This window comes from Dama dama, chromosome 25 (assembly GCF_033118175.1).
Source record: "Dama dama isolate Ldn47 chromosome 25, ASM3311817v1, whole genome shotgun sequence".
In the NCBI taxonomy this organism is placed as follows: Eukaryota; Metazoa; Chordata; class Mammalia; order Artiodactyla; family Cervidae; genus Dama; species Dama dama.
The window spans coordinates 33,338,760-33,362,437 of NC_083705.1; the positions used below are offsets into that span (position 1 = coordinate 33,338,760).

Consider the following 23,678-nt stretch of genomic DNA (forward strand, 5'->3'; position numbering starts at 1 on the left):
CAAAACAATCTTGAGAAAGAAGAATGGAGCTGAAGGAATCACACTCCCTGACATCAGACTATATTATCAATACAAATCTACAGTAATCAAAACAGTATGGTACCAGCACAAAAACAGAAACATAGATTAATGGAATAAGATAGAAAGCCCAGAGATATACCCATGCACTTATGGTCAATTAATCCACAACAGAGGAGGCAAGAATACACAATGGAGGAAAGACAGTCTCTTCAATAAATGGTGCTGGGAAAACTGGACAGCTATTTGTAAAAGAGTAAGAACATTCCCTAACAGCAAATACAAAAACAAAATTCAAAATGGGTTAAAGACCTACATGTAAGACTGGATATTATAAAACTCACAGGGGAAAACATAGGCAGAACACTCTGACATAAACCATATTTTTTTGGATTGGTCTCCTAGAGTAATGGAAACAAAAGCAAAAATAAACAAATGAAACCTAATTAAATGCTTTTGCACAGCAAAGGAAACCATAAACAAAATGAAAAGACAACCTATAGAATATGAGAAAATATCTGCAAACAATGCATCAACAAGGGACTAATTCCAAAATATACAAACAGCTCATACAGCTTAATATAAAAAAAAAAACAAAAAACAATCCAAAAAATGGACAGAAGACCTAAATATTTCTCCAGAGAAGACATACAGATGGCCAACAGGCACATGAAAAGATGTTCAACACCGCTAATTATTAGAGAAATGCAAATCAAAACTACAATGAGATACTACCTCACACCAGTCAGAATGGCCATCATTAAAAAAATCTACAAACAATAAATGCTGGAGAGGGTGTGGAGAAAAGGGAACCCTCGTGCATTGCTGGTGGGAATGTAAATTGATACAACCACTATGGAAGATGGTAAGGAGATTCCTTAAAAACTAGGAATAGAGCCACCATATGATCCAGCAATGCCACTACTAGGCATATACCCTGAGGAAACAAAAACTGAAAGACACATGTACCCCAATGTTCACTGCAGCACTATTTACAACAGCAAGAATATGGAAGAAACCTAGATGTCCACCAGTAGTTGAATGGATCAAGAAGCTGTTACATATATACAATGGAATACTACTCAGTCATAAAGAGGAATGCATTTGAGACAGTTCTAATGAGGTGGATGAACCTAGAGTTTATTATACAGAGTGAAGTAAGTCAGAAAGAGAAATATAAATATCTTATACTGATGCATATATATGGACTAAAAAGATGAATTTTATTTTCAGGATATCAATGGAGAAACATAGAGAACAGACCTATGGACACAGGGGGAGGGAAGGAGGAAGAGGGTGAGATATATGGTGAGAGAAACAGGGAAATTTACAATACCATATGGAAAATAGACAGCCAATGGGAATTTGCTATATGACTCAGGGAACTCAAACAGGGGCCCTGTGACAATCTAGAAGGGTGGGGTGGGGAGGGAGATAGGAGGGAGTTTTGGGAGGGATGGGACATTGGTGTACCTATGGCTGATTCTTGTTGATGTATGACAGAAAACCACAAAATTCTGTAAAGCAATTATCCTTCAATTAAAAAAATTAAGTGGCCAAAAAAAAAAAAGTACACAAATAATAAACACTGGAGAGGATGTGGAGAAAAGAGAACCTTCCTAAACCAGAGAACAGTATGGAGATTCCTTAAAAAGCTGAAAACAGAGTTACCATATGATCCAGCAATCCCATTTCTGGGCATGTATCTGAAGAAAACTCTAATTCAAAAGGATACATGCACTCCAAGGTTCAGAGTAGCATTGTTTACAACAGCAAAAAATAGAATCAATCTAAATGTCCACAAACAGATGAATGGATAAAGAATATGAAATATTACTATTAACTTATTACAGAATATATATTATGGAATATTAGTCATAAAAAAGAAAGAAATAATACAACATGGATGGACCTAGATATTATCACATTAAGTAAGTCAGACAAAGAAAAACAAATATCACATGACATCACTTATACAAAATAGAAATAAACACAGAAAATAAACTTATGGTCGCCAAAGGGGAAAAGGAAGGAGGGATAAATTAGGAATTTGGGATCAACATATATGCACTACTATATATAAAACAGATAAACAACAAGGACCTACTATACAGCTGTATGTATATATATAAAACTGATTCACTTTGCTGTACACCTGAAATGCTGTAAATCAACAGTCTTTTTTTTAAAGAATTGTTTAAAAATATGAAGTCTGCAACACGCAATACTATTATTCAATATAAGGAAGAAGCAGGACACAACCTAACAAGGAAAAAAGTCACTTTTCAGTAATCTATAGCATCATTGTCCATGACACATTTAAAACCCAAATATTTATTTCATAAGGAAAACAAAAATCTAAAATGCTATCTTGCTTAAGGAGATGCTGCTGTGAAATATTTAAAATTTTCTATACTATTGTATAATCATATGAGCCCACAGATGCTACTGTAGTTAAGTACTGTGTTATGCTATGAAAGGCAAAAGGTGAAGAAAACAGTTCCATCTCTCAAAGAACTTTTGACTAATGGGAAACATAGACAAAGAAATAGGCAATCACTATAACTAGTACCAGAAAAAGGTAAGACATAAGAATAAGGCACTCTAAGACCACAAAGAACTGGGATTTAACCTAAGCTTGTGAATTCAAATAATGCTCCTTAGAGAAAGTGATGGTAATATGCCACCTGAAGGATAAATAGTACTTAAATATGCAAAGAGTGTTGAGGTGGGCTAAGAGACAGGAAGGACAGAGGAGAAAGCAGAAGAAACAGTCTAGGCAGATAGAATCTTAATTACATAGGAGAGAGAGCATACAGGTGCCAGCAGTCAGGGATAGTAAGTAGTTCATGACAGCCAAAATATAGTTTGCATATGGCTGGAGATTGGGCCAGAATGGAACTGAGAAGAGGATGAATGTCAAAGAATGAAAAGAAGATGCAGGCAGGGAATATGAAGGGCTTTCTGACATGTTGAGAAGTTTGGACTTTATCCTACAGGCAACACAGAGAACAAATTAAGACCAAAGACAAGTAGACCAGTTAGGAGGAAGGATGAAAGTAACTACAGTTGCAGTAAGGATGGAAATTGAATGAGAATTAGGAAAATGAATACTAGAACTGAATGACACTGATAGGAGGCCGAAGAGAGGGAGAAGACAGGAATGATACATAGGTGTCTGGCTCAGATAACTGGCTGGGTACTGGTAACAATAACTAAGGGAAAAATGAGAGGAGCAGTGGAAGAGATGATCATTATCAAATTGTTTCAGACATACTGTGATTAAGATGCCTGTGGAAAATCAAGTGGTTAGTTCTAAGGGTCTAGAATTCAAGAAAAAGATACAGTTTTATCTTAATAAGCCAATCCTCTAGCAGTAGAACAATATATTGTTTCTTTGGTTGAAAAGTAAGCAATCACTAAGGTAAAACATCAAAGATCCAACTTGAATTTTTAAATGTTACTAAAACATTTTCTACTCTTATTTGCCATGAACATAGGTTGAATTCCTTGAGTAAAAAGTTTTGTATATGGTACAAATGAACTACATACATTTAAGCTTTAGTGTAAACATACGGTAACTGAAGTCACAGCAGATAATGAGATAGAAGAGTATACTAGTTTCCTATTGCTGCCATAACAAATTACCACAAAGCTGGTGGAGTAAAACAATATAAATTTACTCTCTTACAGTTCTGGAGGTCAGAAATCCAAAATGAGTCTCACAGGCTAATAATAAGCAATGTGTCACAAGGCTGGTTCCTTCTGGAGGCACCAAGGGAAAAGCGCTTCCTTGTCTTTTCCAGCTTTCATAGTCTGCCTTACCATGTGGTCACATCACTCTAGTCTCTGCTTCTGTTGGCGGTATTTCCTTCTCCTCCGACTCTTCCTGTGTCCTTCTTATAAGAACCGTTTTTATTACATCAGGCCCAAAAGGATAAATTCTCACCTCTAAAATAAGCCTCAATTTAATCATATCTATAAAGTCACTTTTGCATTCAAGGTAAGATTCATATGTTCTGGGGATTAACACATGGACATTTTAGAGTGAAAGGGTATTATTCAGCCTATCACAGAGTATGCAAAGAAACAAGGTATTGGTAATTTTTAAATTGAATGGTGAGTTCACATCAATTCACTTTGCCGTTGTGCTTTCTAAACATATATATACATGTATATATTCATGTGTATATAAAGTATTATATAATATAAAACACTTTTAAAAGAGTAAAGAACTATAAATCAAACTCTGAGAAACACTGCCAGTTCAAGAAAAGGGCAAAAGATGATGGGCAGTCAAAAGTGAGAAAAGCCAAAATAGAAGTGAAAGGAAGACTCTTTCAAGAATGAGAAAGCCATCCTTTTGGACTGCAAAGGCCATGTAAGATAAGGACGGAGAAAGGTCTCTTCATTTAGCAGCAGGTTCACTATCGACCTTGACGAAAGCTATTTCAGTAGAATGATGGATACCAAAAATAGATTACACTGAGCTGAGGGGTGCCTGGGAGGTCACAATCTGGAAAAAGCCAGGTGCAGATACATCTTTTACAAACTCGTGAATAAAAAACTAAATAAACACAAAATCCAAGATGCTCCAATAATCTAAGAAGAGGAACTAGAATCTAGGTAAGATTTACAAAAGGAGGGGATGAAAAGGAGAAGAAAGTAATAAACACTAAAAGAAGCTACAAGAATAATGACGATGATGATTCTGTTGTTACAAATTATTAGGCCTTAGCATATGCCACACACTGCCCTAAATACTTCATATACTTTATGAAACAGAGGTTTTTATGTCCAATTTACACAACAGAAAACAAGCACAAAGACAGAGCTAAGCAGTGTCAGAGTTGGAATTCAAATGTAGGTCGAGTTGACTCTAAAACATGTGCTTCTAAATACTATATTAACTGATGCGATGGCTCCAATAGAGTAGTTCAAGTATGAAAAAGCTAAAAATATAGCCTGGCAGCATGGCTACTATCAGCAGTTAACAGAAAGTCTCTAGAAAGCAGTTTTTCCCAAAACTAGAGTCAAGGACACTTAGCGAAGAGACTATTTAGAGAGTTGGCCACATCAACAGTTTGAACTTAAAGCCAAAAGATTAAATTTGGGACCAAAATAAAAACTCGAGTCCTAAAAGGGGCCTTTTACAAGCAGTAATTAAGATGCATTAATACTTAAACCAGTAATTTCAATAGCAGCAGAATACCAATGTTCTAAGTCTCAACTAAAGGAAAAGGAATTTGTGAAATAACCCCTGATGCACTGTATGTATCCTAGAGCTAACTATGCACTACTATGGTATGCTAAAACAAGTTAATAAGATGGGCAACAAGGCTATTACCATAGTAATCAGCCACAGACAACAGTGGGATAGGAACATGAGCCTAAAAGGTAGCAGCTGAAAAAAGTTCTCAAAACTATCATTAAATCATTTAGGTAGTATCAGTGAAGGGAAAATATATGCTCATTCACCCAGGTTACTGGCCAATAGCTGTATCTGTTACATTCTCAAATTCAAAGAAAATTCTATAGGTTTATCTTTGTCTGCTGGGATGTTATAAAGTCACTGGTCAACTGGTACATAATACAGGAGTATTGTGCCATCATGAATTCTTTAAGCATGGAAGTGTCCTCGCCTCTGGAGAACTTCTATTATTATTTACAGTTAAGTGAGTTGTAAGACTTCGGTTTCCTGATCCTTTGTCATGTCCTTCAAAATACTGGTGAATAAAGCAAATTCTAAAAAATATGACTTATTTACAACCCTAGGAATAGACTGTGCTGTGCTTAGTCACTCAGTCATGTCCAACTCTTTGCGACCCTATGGACTGTAGCCCACCAGGCTCCTCTATCCATGGGGATTCTCCGGGCAAGGATACTGGAGTGGGTTGCCATGCCCTCCTCCAGGGGATCTTCCCAACGCAGGGATCAAACCCAGGTCTCTAGCTCTGCAGGCAGATTCCTTATCTTCTGAGTCACCAGGGAAGCCCAGGAATAGATTAAACTGTAAAATAATTATCAACAGATCATCTAAAATGAGATCATTCACTTTTATGAAATAACATACATAAAGCAATTACCACAGTGTCTGTGTTCAATAAATTATAGCTATTAAAATTATTATTAGCACCCTCAAAATAACAGGTTACAAAGACTCGTTTGAGTTATAAGGAAGCCTATAACCAATACTTTTGGTGTTCACATTACATTTCCTTGACCTATTTTTCATTTCAGCCACAGCCCCAGCAGCTCAGACTCATGTCATCTTCCAGTATTCCAACTGAAGGGAACCCATTATGCCTCAGGGTCTTAAGGAGCACTATAATAACTCAAAAGCACAAAAAAAGCTAACACCTTCAACCAAAAGCAAACAAGAACCAGTGGGTAAATGTCCGAGCCTTCCAGCTTTCAAATGGATAATACTGAAAGGCATTCTGTATGATTCTTAAGATTCCACTGAAATTGAACCTCTTACTTGCTCACTGCAAGCAATCTCATTTATCTCCCTTTTTCCCTCCTTCCCTGTCTCACTCCAAAGCTCCTCACTTCTAGTTCCTAGGTCAGTTTTCAAATAAACCACCTATATCCATGTTTTTGTTTCATATTCTTCTCTGGGAAATGCCAATCTAAGACAAAGCCCACCCATAAGACCCTAAGTGTTCTAGCCTCTGCTTGAACACTTCTATCCTAATATGTTCATCCTCAAAGCAGATGTTCTAAGGGTACACATTCTAGCAAAGTGCAGAAATGCAATCTTGGAGACTAGAAAATAATTACAAATATTTATTGAATGAGTGAACCAACTTTTAGCAAGCAAAGTGCCAGATTTCTTTAAGAAAAAGGTAAGAGGTCAGTCTACACAATATATACAGACATTATTTGTTCTCTAAGGATACTATAAAATATTACTGGTTTTTTAATTTTTCTTCAAGAGGCCCAGCTTTCATTACAACTGACTTCCAGAGTTCCTATAATCTACATGCATGATACATGTAGGATAACCAACATGTATCCTGTTGTATGGTACAACAGGTTAAGTAAAATTACAATGGCTATATTATAGTAAACCCATAGTCTGTTTAATCTGACTCAGTTGAATATTCCCAAGATTTTTAAACTTGGTACCAAAGAAAGGGATTTTTAGTCCCTCTCTAATGATAAAACAATGAGATATAAGCCTGAAAACACTTCCATCAGCTATATCTGCCACATCAGGAAAAAACAACCTGACATAGTGGTTGACAAATGACAGAGACAAATTAGAGAGTCTGGAAGCTTTCTAGCTCTGATCCCTGGGACCAGTTAGTTACCCTGCCCCTTCCATTGCTTGATGATCTAAGTCAATTGCCTTTTCCTGACTGTGCTAGTTGTTTGAGTTTTTAGGTTTCTGTAACTTGTAACTGAGAACAGTCTAAAACAAGAGCTAGTATAAAGAAAATGTTGCTTAAGATCTAATGCTCTCTATGGAGGGCTACAAAGCCTGGGATCCATGAATCCCCTAGAAATCTCAACTCTCAATTTTATGTATTTCTAGAGATATACACATCTCTAGAAGAAAGTCAGCAAAACTTCCATCAGCTACTCAAAATAAAACTCTGACTTCTATACCCTCTCAAAGAAATTAAGATCTATTGGTTGGTGGTCTAAACCAAGGACTTGAGGTATTTTTCTGCCAATTAACATGGGTAACAATCTTCCATCGTTTATTAAATGTCATAATTTTCTACTAAGGGAACATGTATTTTCTTTGAAACCCTTTCTCTGGCCCATTTCTAAGATTCTTTCTCCCACCACAGTTGAGAAACAATGGTTTAGAGTATGATTGTATGAAGAACTGTTGGGAGTCACTTTAGATCTTTTAAATTTATTCAGATGTGCTAAAGTGAAAGTGAAAGCGAAGTCACTCAGTCACTTCTGACTCTTTGTGACTCCATGGACTGTAGCCTACCAGGCTCCTCTGTCCACAGGATTTTTCATTCAGATGTGCTAAAATGTGAGCAATATTAGAACTAGATAATTCATTCTAGGCTGGCTGGCTGTGGTAAAATGTAATAAGCACACTCTATTCTGTCTCTCCCACTGAATGCAATCATAATCTCTGGACATGATACACGAAAAGTTATTTTACCACTGTAAAGTAAATAGCAAGCAGATTAGGGAAAGATGATCAGAACTCAAAGTATCACTCAACCAGAGACGAGTTTGCCATATTATTTTTCCCTCTAGTATCCCTTGCCTTCTGCTTCACTGATTACGCTAAAGCCTTTGACTGTGTGGATCACAACAAACTGTGGAAAATTCTTAAAGAGATGGGAATATCAGACCACCTTACCTGCCTCCTGAGAAATCTGTATGCAGGTCAAGAAGCAATAGTTAGAACCGGACATGGAACAATAGACTGGTTCCAAATTGGGAAAGGAGTAAATCAAGGCTGTATACCGTCACCCTGCTTCTTTAACTTATATGCAGATTACATCATGTGAAATGCCAGGCTGAATGAAGCACAAGATGGAATCAAGATTGGCAGGGAGAAATATCAATAACCCCAGATATGGAAATGACACCACCTTTACGGCAGAAAGCAAAGAGGAACTAAAGAGCCGCTTGATGAGGGTGAAAGAGGAAAGTGAAAAGTTGGCTTAAAATTCAACATTGAAAAAACAAAGATTTTCATGGGCTCCAAAATCACTGCAAATGGTGATGGCAGCCATGAAATTAAAAGATGCTTGCTCCTTGGAAGAAGAGCTATAACCAACCTAGACAGCATATTAAAAAACAGAGACATTACTTTGCCAACAAAGATCCACACAGTCAAAGCTATGGTTTTTCTAGTAGTCATGTATGGATGTGAGAGTTGGACCATAAAGAAAGCTGAATGCTGAAGAATTGATGCTTTTGAACTGTGGTGTTGGAGAAGACTCTTGAGAATCCCTTGGACTGCAAGGAGATCAAACCAGTCAATCCTAAAGGAAATCAGTCCTGAATATTCATTGGAAGGACTGATATGAAAGCTGAAGCTCCAATAATTTGGCCACCTGATGCAAAGAACTGACTCATTGGAAAAGATCTTGATGCTGGGAAAGACTGAAGGCAGGAGAAGGGGACAACAGAGGATGAGATGGTTGGATGGCATCACGAATTTGAGCAAGCTCTGGAAGTTGGTGATGGACAGGGAAGCCTGGTGTGCTGCATGCAGTCCATGGGGTCGCAAAGGGTTGGACATCACTGAGTGACTGAACTGAACTGATTGATCCCTTGCCTAAACTTAATGGAACTGCAAACTTAGAAATGAGCACTTCGGGAGAAGTATTCTGTCCCAAGAAGCTAGAAAGAGAACTAACAGAAATGTTTGAGTGTGTAAATCATCCATTTTTTTTCTATTTACTTTGTTTTCTCATGTACCAAGTGGTATACATGGAAGCCTAAAAGAGCCAAAAACTAGAAGCAATGAAATCTTTTTCTCCGTTCATTGAGATGTTGGTCCTACCTTCTTATTAATACAATCACAACCTCAATGAGGTACAGAGATTGGACAGAAGAAATAAACTGTCCCTATTCACAGAATGCATGATTACCTACTTTAAAAAAATCCCAAAGAATCTACAAAATACATAAAGAACTAACAAATGAATTTAGCAAAGTTGCCTGCAAAGTCAAACACACAAAAATCAATCCTATTTCTATACATAACAACATTCAATAAGAAACTGAAATCTTAAAAACAAGGCTATTTACCACAGCTCCCCAAAACTGAGATATATAGGCATAAATAGAACATATAGGATCTGCACATTCAAAACTATGAAACAGCAATGAAAGAAATCAATAAATACATGAAGACACATCCATGTATATGGATTGGAGGGTCCAACATAATAAAAATGACAACTCAGGACTTCCCTGGTGGCCCAGTGGTTAAGATTCCGACTTCATAATGCATGGCTCCCTGGTTCGTTCTCTGGTCAGGGGACTATATCCTACATACCACAACTAAGAGTTTGCATGCAACCAAGACCCAGTGCAGCCAAATAAATATTTTATTTTTAGAAATGACAACTATCCTCCAATTTTGTTGTTGTACGGTCGCTAAGTCATGTCTGATTCTTTGCAACCCCATGGACCGTAGCACACCAGGCTTCCCTGTCCTCCACTGTCTCCGAAAGTTTGCTCAAACTCATGTCCATTGAGACAGTGATGCTAACAATCTCATCCTCTGCCACCCACTTCTCCTTTTGTCTTCAATTTCTCCCAGGATCAGGGTCTTTTCCAGTGAGTCAGCTCTTCACATCAGGCAGCCAAAGTATTGGAGCTTCAACTTTCACATCAGTCCATCCAATGAATATTCAGGACTGACTTCCTTTAGGATTGATTGGTTTGATCTCCTTGCTGGAGGGATCTTGAGGGACTCTCAAGAGTCTTCTCCAGCACCACAATTCAAAAGCATCAATTATTTGGTGCTCAGCCTTCTTTATGGTCCAACTCTCCTCAAATTAATCTATAGATTTAAAACAATACCAATCAAAATCCCAGCTGGAATTTTCAGAGATATGGATAAAATGATTCTAAATTTTAGATGGACAAGCAAAGGAACTCAAATAGCTAAAAAGTTTTTGAAAAAGAAGAATGAAACTGGAAGAACCACAACTCCTCAATTACAGTACATTAACCATAAAGCTACAGTAATCAAAGTCTGTGTGGTATTGGCAAAGGGATTTAGATCAATGGAATAAACCCCGACAAATATTACTGAACACTGATAAAGGTCCAAAAACAATTCAATTATAAAAGAATAGTCTTTACAATAAATGGTGTTGGAACAAACAAACATCTGTATGCAAAAAAATTAACCTCAACTTAAATCTCATTTTATATAAAAATTCACTCAATATGATCATAGATCTGAATAAAAACATTTCAAAGCCTCAATAAGAAAACAGTAAAAAATACTCATGCCCTAGGGTTAGGCCAAGAGTTCTTAAATACGACAACAAAAGTACAATAAATAAGAGAAAAAAGCTGGTGAACTGGACTTTATCAGTATTAAGAACTTTTAATCTCTAAAAAATACTGTTAAAAAGAATGTAAAGAAAAGCTGCAGATGAGCAGAAAATATTTGCAAACCACATATCCAACAAAGGACTTATAGCCAGAGTATTTTAAGAACTCTCAAAACTCAACAATAAGAAAATAGACAAAACTTAAAAATGGGCAAAAGATATTACAGATACTTGGCCTCAATATTATCAGCTATCAGGAAATACATATTAAAACCACAATGAGTTATCCATAATGGAAATGCAAATCAAAACCACCTCATACTCACTACGACAGCTATGATAAAATTGGTAATAAGTATTGGCAAGGTTATGAAGACCCTCATTCATACATGCTGGTGGGGATGTAAAGTGGTGCAGCCAGTTTGGAAAGAGTCTGGCAATTATTCAGAGGGCTAAACACAAAGTTATCATATTATCCAGCAATTCAACTAATCTGGATATACCCAAAAGAAGGAAAACCTGTGCCACACAAAAACCTGTACACAAATGTTCACAGTATTGCTGTGTGCCTTTGCAACCCCATAGACTGTAGCCCACCAGGGTTCTCTGTCCATGCAATTTTCCCAGCAAGAATGCTGGAGGTTGTTGCCACTTCCTCCTCTAGGGGAATCTTCCTGAGCCAAAGACTGAACCCATGTTTCCGGTATCTCCGGCACTGGTAGGCAGATTCTTTATCACTGGGCCACCTGGGAAGCCAATGTTCATAGAACATTATTCATACTAACCAAAAGGTAGACACTCCCAATGTCCATCAACTTGTGGATAAACAGAGTGTGATATGTCCATTCAACAGAATATCATCCATCAATAAAAAGGAATAAAGTACTGATACATGCTACAATTCAGATAAACCTTGAAAACATTAAAAGAAGCCAGTCACAAAAAGTAACATGTGATCCTCTTTGCATGAAATGCCCAGAGTAGGCAAACTTAAAAGACAGAAAGCAGACTCGTGGCTGCCTAGGGCTAGGGAAAGGGAAAAAACACATAGTGATGGCTAATGAGCACAGGATTTCTTCTTGGAGTGATGTTCTAAAACTGACAGTGAACAGTTGTACAACTCCGCTAAGTCGTGTCTGACTCTTGCAAATCCATAGACTGTAGCCTGCTAGGCTCCTTTGTGCATGGCATTCTCCTGGCAAGAATATTGGAGTGGGTTGCCATTTCCTTCTCCAGGGGACCTTCCCAATCCAGGAATCGAACCTGGGTCTCCTGCACTGCAGGCAGATTCTTTACCAACTGAGCTATGAGGGAAGCCCGTAAATATACTACAAACCAGCAAATCATACATTTTATATGAGTGAATTATATGGTAATTATGTCTCAATAAAGTTGTTTAAAAAAAATACAATGAATTATTATACACCAATTAAAATGGTTAAATCTTAAAAATATTGATAATACCAATGTTAATAAGGATATAAAGCAACTAAATTTTATACATTGCTGCTGGAAAAGCAAAATGGTACAACTACTCTGGACAATGGTTTTGCAGTATCTTATAAAGTAAAAGTATATTACCTGAGGCTTCCCTAATGGCTCAGCGGTAGAGAATCCACCTGTCAACGCAGGAGATGCTGGTTCAATCCCTGGTCCAGAAGATCCTACATGCCGTGGAGCAACTAAGCCCATCTGCCACAACTGTGGAGCCTGTGCTCTGAGGCCCAGGGACTGCAACTGCTGAGGCCACGCACTGCAGCCCCGGACGCCCCCTCGTCTAGAGCCCATGCTCTGCAATGAGAGCTGCTGCCAGGTTGCCTCAGTCGCGTCCAACTCTGTGTGACCCCACAGACGGAGGCCACCTCAATGAGAAGCTCATACACCAAAATTAGAGAGAAATCCCCACTCACTGCAATGAGAAAAAGCCTATGCACAGCAATGAAGACCGAGAACAGCTCCCCAAAAAGTGTGGCTACCTATGGCCCAGGAATCTCCCTCCTAGATATATATGCTAGAGAAATGGAATGTGTACACAAAATCTTGTATACAAATGTTTGAAAGTGGCTCTATTTACAACTGCCAAAAACTAGAAATAATTCAAACGACCTTCCGGGGATAAATGGATAAACTGTGGTACATTCAAACAATGGAATATTATTTAGCAATAAGAAGAATGAGTTATTGACACACACAACTTAGAAGATTCTCGAAGGCATTATGGTGAATGAAAGAAACCAATTTTCACAAGGCTGTATACCATATGGTTCCATTAATATTACAGTCTCAAAATCAAAAAACTAAGGAGATGAAGAAAAGATTATCTGTTGCCAGAGATTACAGGGGTTGAGAAGGACTCTTTTGGGGTAAAATATTTTGTTATTCTGTATCCTGATGACTGAGGTAATCACACAAATCCATACATGTGTTAAAATTCTAAAAACTGTTCACCAAAGGAAGACAGTGAATTTTTCTTAATAATTTTAAAAATTAAAAAAATGTTAAATCCAATCAAGAGTCAACTCTTTTATGATTTCAATTAACTAACCTACCACATTTGATCACCTCATTTACTTAAAAATACAGTATATAGTTCAAAGATAGATACCGGAAAAATGAAATACACCCTAAGGAGTACCAAGAAGTAGTAAAGCATTAGGAAACTTTGTCATTAATTAGGGGTAAACAAAGTAGACATGCTAAGCCTGGAGCAAAAACTCAGAGGGAGAATGACTGATGACAAATGTCTTCAATTAACTGAAGGGCTGACATATGTATAAGGGTTACAATTTTTCCATATAGTATTAAAGAGAAACTTCATTTACCAGTAAGTCTAAATAAAAGTACAGAGGGCTTTTAAGGCTACCAGAAATTCACCATATATTCCTCAAGTGCTAGATAATCAAGAAGCAGAAAGTTCTGGGGATTCCTGCATTAAATAAAGGATCAGACAGGATGATCCAAGAGTCTTCTTCCACCTCAAACATTCTATGAATCTATGAACTATAACTTCTACAGTTAACCTACCAAAGTAGAAGACACTGAAAATCAAAAAGGTATCCCAATCAAAAAGGTATCCCTTTGTGTCAAAATTTTGACAAAAATCCCTTTGTATCACCTTTCATTGCACAAAAATATTTAATAGCACTCTAAGTTTCCAATTTTAAAAAGACCAAATAAATACAAAACCTTAACAAAAGCCTTATTAAGACCTATTTTATTTCTCTAAATTTCATTTGTACTAAGGACATTAAATTCAAATTATTAATGACCAATTAAATCTAATTTCATTAGGCATAAAAGACAAAAGTTACAAATATAAATTTCATGCAAACTTCTGTAAGTACAGTGAAGAAATTTCTTGAAAAAGTACTCTTTCCACACAAAGGGTGGTAGTCCTCAAAAGAGCCAAAACATCTGTATTCACTTTAAAGCTCATCAGGACAGACTGACATTTTTAGGAGAAGCATATGGCTTGCTGAACAGTCATCTAGAACAGGATCTTTTGTCTAGTAAAGCTATTCAAGGACCATTTACTTATGTATGGAGTGGCTGAATAAAGAAAAGAACATATTTTTGAGTCCTAGAAAACACAAAGAAATAAATCCTTCATCTAGCTTTGTTAAGGATACAGCAAAACACATTACAAAAGCAGCCAGATCTTTACTCTCAGAGATAGTGCTCTCAAACATCTGAAACAATTCTAAGAAATCACTGAAACAAAAGAACTCTAGAAAAGCTTTCTTAGAGAACTATATCCAGCCAAAGACCACCTCCCTAAAAAAGTCATTTCCATTTTAAAGGATAAAACACTTTCTTCTTAAAACTCTGAAGGGCAGAGTTCAACAGCTGTGCTATATTAAACCTGAGCCCTTCCAAAAGGAAGAACAAGAGTCTCTGGAGAGTGAGTAACATGGCCTGCTTTCTCCAAAATTATCAAAATGCCTGCTTTGCCTCAAAGGAAAGTATCTCCTAGAAAAAGCCTCTATAAAACACATGGGTAGAAAACACAAAACTTAGATTAGGAAAATATACAAAAACAGAAGAATTTTTGCTGTTTTTTTACTCCACCTAAGGTAAAATTCATTTTGACGTCCTTCAAGATATAGCATGGAAAGTATTAAACAAAAACAGCAGTTTTCAGCCTTACCTTCCCTTCAGAATCACTACAGAACTAGATCTCAACCTAAACTTAGTGAACCAATATATATTGGGACCAAGACATCTGAATTATTTATGCACACAACAGGTGATTTTGATGCATACCAAGAGTTAGTTTAAAAACAACTGAACTACAGCATGATCCCATAAGGGAAAAAATTTAAGTCTAGACAGTAAAGTCAAGAAAAAAAGGTCACATTTGAGCAACTGGTTCTAAAGAGCCTTAGTATTTTAATCTATTAAATACTATTTAATATTTAATACAATTTAATTTTCCTTAAATATTTAATATAACTTAAATTTAATATTTCATCTATTAAAATACTCAGTAACGGATTTGAAACAAATTCTGAATTGTCCTCATGCCATTACTTAAAGGACAAAAGACTTTGAATAGTTTGCTAAAATATCCAGAGATTCGGATGAAAGTTGTTACGAAGAATATGATCACTGCAAAAATCCCATCAGGGTGTCTGGATACTGCAAACTGAAAAAAAAGTTATAATAAAGAGCTCACGTAGGACAGAGGAACCTGATGGGCTGCAGTCCATAGGGTCACAAAAAAGTCAGATAAACTTAGTGACTCAACAACAATTATATGTATTATCTGTCAACGTTTAAAAAGTTCAAGGCTGTAATCACAATAAAGTAAATTTCTGCCACCAACAAAACTTTAATTCTATTTTATTTTATACAAAATTCTAATAGGTTTATTTGCTTGGTATACAAATCCATTATAAATGAAAAGTAGTAATGGAAATGCTAAAGGGGAGCAGACCAGTCAAGGAAGGACATAAAAACACTATTAAAAAGCAGACATAAGAACTCAGAAAGCATAGCAGACACCTGATAGTTTTTAAAGGTAGCAGAATACAATAACTTTTTCCCAATGATCACAAGGATAAGGAAGAAAAATATGTTCAGTATACCATGTTCAATATACATTACATGTATTTTGTTTAAGAGGGAAAAACAATATAGTCATGAAGTTACCTACAGTCTCTTATCAAAAATAATAACAAACTTTAGGGGGAAGATCCTTACCACAAAAAAAAAAAAAGCCCCAATTCCTCAATTGGAGACTCTCATAGTATAAAAGGAACAGTGGAGTGAAAGTAAAGAGCATCAGATAGTCTTTCAAATAAAAAATATACCTTGCTAAAAGGAAAAAAACAGAGAAGACACAACTTGTAAGTTACTATTATCAGACATAATACTTCTTCCTGCAAAAGTCACATATTCCTTTAGCTAAGTCAGACTGTTTCCTAGTAATGTAAACTTAAAAATGTTTCCCCATCTGAAAAATAAGAATAAAAACACCTAAATTCATAGGATTACTTTGAGAAATGGGATAATGAAGGTAAAGTCCTTGGCACAGTGGCTAATACACACTAAGTGAGAAATGTTAGCTGCTATTATTAATTTGTACTCAGAATAAACATCATAAAATGATTCTCAATGTTCACCAAAGGATATATTTTAGAAGCTTTTTCATTTGAAATGCTCTTATCCTGTATTCACCCTATTCCCAAACAGAGACCTCTTCTAAACATGTTATTATACAGGAACCAAGTTGTCTCATTTTTCTTCACTAAGTCCCATGTACTTAACTTTTAAGAACTTCAAGTAGCTTGCAGATAGCAAGTCTAATTAATCACCTTTAGTTACTATTATTCCTAAAGAGCTCAGATGTTCTGTGAGGACACTTTCTCAAATAAATTTATTTCCACATCTTTTTTAAATTTGAAAACAAAAGAGAAATCAGGACACTTCTCAAAGAAATGTATGAATACAAAAAAGATCTATTCATGAGACAACTTCAATCCAGAAGTTAACAGGGTTTTACGTGAATATCCTAAACTCAGACCACTGCAAATGATGAGAAAAGAATGTGTGTTGTAGATATTTTATATCCACATGTATGTAGGTTATTGCCTACCTGGCTTTCACTGATGACGCTATTAGCAGAAATACTACCTATGGCTTCCTGTTTTTCCTTACCATCTCTGAATATGTATTTACTCATCTATGTGATAAGTGTTGACTTGTTACTATAAGACCCATTACACTAGGTACTATGAAGTATAGAAAAATAAATTATAACTTTTTCCATCCCTCCAAAAGCCTGTGGCCTAATTACTGATATATCAGTGCATCTACCAAAACCTGCTTATTTTCATGTGTATGTGTAAGAGTCATTATAGGCTGTTATGCTGAGGTAGTCAACAATCCAAACATCTATGTGGCTTATAACAAATTTTATTTCTTAGTCTCTTTATATTTTATATAACCTATAATAATCAGCTCTGCTTTCCCCCATGTTATCTTTATTCCAGGATCTAGGCTGAAAGAAAAAAGCCCACCTGGGACAGCAGAGGAAAAAACAACATGGCAAAACATGGGAAAGTTCCTGGAGCTAGTGTCTGACGTAACCTAACCATTTCTGGTTAAGATTTCATTGGTCAAAACAAGTCATTTGGCCAATAGGGCAGTGATGCATAATCCTGTCACAGGGAATGGAAATATTGTAAATAACAATATCAGCTACCACGATATCCATCAATAAGATTAAAGAAAAGAAAAATATTTGGCCTATTCAAACCAATAATAAAATCAGCATATATTTAGGTAAAATTTACTATGTGCCGAGACATAATTCTAATATTAAGACTAATTAGAATTAGTCTCTGCACAATTGCACTCATCTCACAGTCTAGCAAAGTAGTGCTCAAAATTCTCCAAGCTAGGCTTCAACAGTACATGAACCAAGAGCTTCCAAATGTTCAAGCTGGATTTAGAAAAGGCAGAGGAGCAACAGATCAAATTGCCAACATCCACTGGATCATCAATAAAGCAAAAGAGTTCCAGAAAAACATATACTTCTGCTTTACTGACTACAGCAAAGTCTTTGACTGTGTTGATCACAACAAACTTGTGGAAAATTCTAAAGAGATGGGAATACCAGACCACCTTACCTGCCTCCTGAGAAATCTGTATGCAGATCAGGAAGCAACAGTTAGAACCGGACATGGAACAATGGGCAGGTTCCAATGGGAAAGGAGTACGTCAAGGCTGTATATTGTCACCCTGCTTATTCAATTTACATGCAGACTACATCATGTGAAATGCCAAGCTGGATGAAGCACAAACTGGAATCAAGGTTGCAGGGAGAAATATCGATAACCTCAGATATGCAGATGACACCACCCTTACGGCAGAACTAAAGAGCCTCTTGAAGAAAATGAAAGAGGAGAGTAAAAAAGCTGGCTTAAAACTCAACATTCAGAAAACTAAGATGATGGCATCTGGTCCCATCACTTCATGGCAAATAGATGGGGAAACAGTGGAAAGAGTGGCAGACTTTAGACTCCAAAATCACTGCAGATGGTGACTGCAGCCATGAAATTAAAAGATGCTTATTCCTTAGAAGGAAAGTTATGATCAACCTAGACAGCATATTAAAAAGCAGAGACATTACTTTGCCAACAAAGGTCCATGTAGTCAAAGCTATGATTTTTCCAGAAGTCACGTATGGATGTGAGAGTTGGACTATAAAGAAAGCTGAGCGCTGACGAATTGATGCTTTTGAACTGTGGTGTTGGAGAAGACTCCTGAGAGTCCCTTGGACTGCAAGGAGATCCAACCAGTCCATCATAAAGGAAACCAGTCCTGAATATTCATTGGAAGGACTGATGCCGAAGATGAAATTCCAATACTTTGGCCACCTGATGTGAAGAACTGATTCACTAGAAAAGACCCTGATGCTAGGAAAGATAGAAGGCAGGAGGAGAAGGGGACAGCAGAGGATGAGATGGTTGGATGGCATCACCAACTCAATGGACACAAGTTTGAGCAAGCTCTGGGAGTTGGTGATGGACAGGGAAGCCTGGAGTGCTGCTATCCATGGGGTCGAAAAGAGTTGGACACGACTGAGTGACTGAACTGAACTGAGAGTGCTCTAGACTCACTCTAGAGCAGGAACTCAGAGTGTTAAAATATTTAACTAGTGTTTAAATCTCCTAAGAGGAATTCAACAAATATGTCTGCTACTGATGAAAACAGACCCACTAATTAAGGGTATTTTTAATGAGGAAAATAGTCAAAACAATGACACCTATTAGAAATCACATTAGAAACACTGCAAGCTCACAAAACTTGGTTTTGATATGTTCCAGACAGCAAAAAGTAGCTGCCCTTCAGAGAGGAATTTGTTTATCCAGCTTATCTGAGGCAGAAGCCAATCTACTGATTTTAAATGTCCTAATAGCTGAAGCTCCAATACTTTGGTTAACTGATGCAAAGAGCCGACTCACTGGAAAAGACCCAGATGCTGGGAAAGATTGAAAGCAGGAGGAGAAGGGGATGACAGAGGATGAGATGGTTGGATAGCATCACCAACTCAATGCACGTGAGTTTGAGCAAACTCCAGGAGATAGTGAAGGACAGGGAAGCCTGGCGTTCTGCAGTCCATGGGTCCCAAAGAGTCAGATATGACAGCAACTGAAAAACAACAAGTGTTTCTCAAATTTGGGCTGAGACAGTTTCTCAGCAAGGTGTAGTATACAGAGAACTCTTATCAAACTTAATACCTCTTACTCATTGAAAGTTCCTGCAAACTCACAATTTCATACCGGCTTATCTAACGCTGAAAAAGAATACAATACAAAACAGGCCTCACAAAAAGGTCCCATACACTTAGCTCCCACCAGTATTAACAGCACACCCTCTGAAGAACCTAAGGAGCTATATTTGAGGTAAACACAAGACAGTCCAATAGAGAGAAGTGATAGAACAGGGTTAGATGAGATGAGTATACATAAACCGATTAAAGAAAACAAAAAAACACTGTATCAAATGTCCCGAGTCCTAAATACTGCTATTTTGAAATAAAATGCCATTTTTCTCTGGGCCACCCTAATAGCTCAGCTGGTAAAGAATCTGCCTGCAATACAGGAGACCCCGGTTTGATTCCTGGGTCGGGATGATCCGCTGGAGAAGGGATAGGCTACCCACTCCAGTATTCTTGGGTTTCCCTGGTGGCTCAGCTGGTAAAGAATCCACCCACAATGCAAGAGACCTGGGTTCGATCCCTGGAGAACCCAGGAAGATCCTCTGGAGAAGAGTAATATCTAAATAGCTAAACTTACTCTGGACAATTCCTTAGGAAAGTCAGGAAAAATGTAGACCATATATCCAGAGTTTTCTCCCCTCTCCTTCAGCACAGGGAAATAAGAAGCACCTGGAAACACACTCACTCTAGAGCATGTGCTCAGTAACTGGATCAGCTGAAATCCACTACACCATTTAGTTTTTGCCTCTTTCTTATGTGTACATGTTGTCTGGTTTTTTGGTCTCTTTGGTTATTTTTACAGATATACTACAGTTAAATTCATACATTAATAAGTTAATGTAGCAGTTAACTGCTTCTTTCCTTCTGCTAACATTTTTTTTTTCTTTTCAGTATTTGATCACTACTCCCTTCCTTATCAAGGGCCTTACTGATTCTCCCCTCTCATTTTACTCAAGTGATCTGAAATGTCACATCATTTGCAAATGAAGTAATAAAATACAATGAATTTTAGATGTCTATTTCCCCATTAATTGGATCTCTTTCCACACTCCACCTTTCCAAGTCTTCATTACTCTCAAGTCATAATGTAAAGAGAGTTTAAGGATAAAAAGCAAATAGTATGTAAGAGAGAAGTGCCATATATTTCCCTCAAGACGAAATTAACAACATAAGCTCTTTAGGTAAAAAAAGAAAAAAAAAAAAAGGTAAAGAAAGCAAACAAGTGTATCATTTGACTTGTGTTTAAAATTTGCTTTGACTTTTAAGAATTTTAATATCTGAAACAAATTTCATCTTATATGATTTCAAGTTTTATTTTCAAATCTCTTCTAACAAACACATTTGCAAGCAGAAACTCTTTAAATGTGGATAAGTAGGACTAATTAATTACCAGAGTCTCCAAAATCTTCAACTACTATAAACTGCTAATAAAATGGCTGTGACTTAGACATATAGCACAGCGACGTTTCATTTGTTTATCTTTGGCCACGCCCCAGAAGCTTGTGGGATCTTAGTTCACCCCTGGGATTGAAGCTGGGCCCTCCCCAGTGAAAGGGCAGAGTTCTAAGCACTAGTGTGTGCTAGCTGCTCAGTCATGTCAGACTCTTTATGACCCCACGGACTGTAGCTCACTAGGCTTCTCTGTCCATAGGATTCTCCAGGCAAGAATACTGGAGTGGATTGCCGTTCCCTGCTCCAGAAGATCTTCCCGACCCAGGGATCGAACCCTGGTCTCCTGCATCTCGGGCAGATTTGAGCTACATGGAAATCCTTGTAACTCCCAGACTACCAGGGAATTCCCTATAGCCACGTTTTGACTGGCCATAGACCCTTCAAATTTGCTCTCAGTTCTAGGGCTACTGTGAATTACTTGGAAATGCAAAATTAATCTCCATAGTATCTAGGAGAATAGCTAACCTGGGTCACCTCTATTCTAGACCTAGGTTAACCAGTGGAGTATCTTAGAGAAATACTTTCCATTCTTTAAGATCCCCGTAAGTAGACCAGTTAATTACAATTTTTTTTTTTCAATGACACTGTGTTATATGAGCTTCTCTGATGGCTCAAAGGTAAAGAATTCGCCTGCCAACGTAGAAACACAAGAGATGCGGTTTCCATCCCTGGGTCGGGAAGATCCCCAGAGAAGGAAAAGGCAACCCACTGCAGTATTCTTGCCTGGAGAATTCCGTGCACAGAGGAGCTGGGGGGGGGGGGGGCGCTACAGTCCATGGGATCGCAAGAGTTGGACACGACTTAGCAACTAAACAACAACAATAACAGTACTATGCATATATTCCGCTCAAGACATTGAGCAATAAGTCAATGACCATACCTAGGGCATCTTTGCCATCCATCATCCACTATTTAAAACCTAAATAAAACTTATCTCCAAAAATCCTTTCTAATTAACTCTTTCCAACTCTCTGTATTCCCTTTATATTTAATATAACACTAAACTAATTTCAATAGACTCTCTTTTCAATTTTTAACCACTCCCATTCCTCACACGCCCTTCAGTTCTGTCCATCCAGTCTTTCCATCGCTGTTCTAAGCACTTCTGCAGAGGGCAATTAACAAAAACCCTGGTTTATATTTATACTAACAAGCTATGAAAATAGCAATTTAACAAAATAATAAATTTTTTGCAGATAAAAATGCTCGATAATAGGTGTGTGGGTACGTGCGCTGTTGTGTTATACTAAAATCAGGAAAATTCAGAAAAATAGGGAAATGGAGGATTAAGTAATGCAGTCAAAAAAGAAAACACCACCACAAAAATGCTTCAGTGCAAAACAATGAACAATAATCTCTGAATTAGTGAGGCTTTAATAAAATTCTGGATGGGAAACATCTCGGCATTACCACCAGCCTTTTTAACATTACTTTCCAGTATTACTAGCAGCGGTATTTTTACTAACATTGAATTCCAACCAAGTTTTCCTCCCAAGCAGCCTGACAAAATGTTTCAGTTCAGAAACCCAGTCAATACCACTTAAAGTCGTGTAAGGGAAAGAGAGATTCAACCCTCCAGTAAAAACTGGAGTGATGGGAAAACAGGTGAAAAATGGACGGTTTCGGAAAGGGGGGAAGAAAAATGAGACTCCGCCTCCTCTCTGGGGGCTCAGACTCGGTTCACAGCTTCGGAGACAACCCCATACCCCAGACCCTCTCCCATAGCAGCATTGCAAGGTTCTAAGAAACCAGGGGTCCTCCTTCCCTCTCCCCGCATGCACGCCCCCACTCGCCTGGCCAAGCTCCCCTAGATCGCCCCAAATCCGCCCGCCCTTTCCCGAGGAAAGGGTCAGCAAAGGACGTTTTCCCGAGGCCTTCTCCGGGACCCAGCTAGCAGAGACCTCCGCAAAGGTGGGGAGACCCGAGAAGCTTGAAGAAGAAGCCTCACAATCCTGTTACCTGGTCGAAACCTTGGAAACAGAAACGGCAGCTACAGTCGCTACCCTTCTCCCCCACAACGCTTGCCTCAGCGCCACTGACATTGAGATCGCCGCCATCTTGCTACAGGCAGACACTAGGACGGATCACCGCAAGGGACAAGCTTCCTTCGTTTTCAAGCCCATGAAACCGCAACGCAAAAGAGTGGCGGGGGCGGGGGCGGGGGTGGTTAATTTGATTCTTGTTAGGTGTTTTGTTAAATAATGGAGTTTTTTAAAGAGGTGAAACGTTTGGTTGCAAGAGATAAGAAGGAAAATGGACGGAAGAAAAATGCAAGAAGTGCATTAAGTGTAAATATCAGCCTCATAAAATAAAATCCTTGTCTGTTGTTAGGACTGGTTTACATACCGGTTAATGAAGAGACCGAAAGAAAATGCTTGAGAATTTCAACACCTGCAACTCATAATTTTTTTCAAAGGACTCAATATAAGGGGCTGAGCCCACTAGAAGAGCCAGAGGGCTCGTTGGTTCTTGAGAAC

The 23,678-nt window shown here is 37.7% G+C and overlaps 1 protein-coding gene across 3 annotated transcripts in view; it reads right to left on the reverse strand.

The window, feature by feature from the left end:
- Positions 1-23,281, reverse strand: part of NDUFS4 (NADH:ubiquinone oxidoreductase subunit S4) — a 118,812-nt gene extending 95,531 nt beyond the window's left edge. For all 3 annotated transcript variants that reach the window (XM_061129806.1, XM_061129805.1, XM_061129804.1), the window contains exon 1: positions 23,161-23,281. In XM_061129806.1, coding sequence (XP_060985789.1) covers positions 23,161-23,258 — 98 coding nt within the window. In that variant the 5' untranslated portion in view covers positions 23,259-23,281. The remainder of the gene's footprint in view (positions 1-23,160) is intronic.
- Positions 23,282-23,678: the final 397 nt, after the last annotated feature.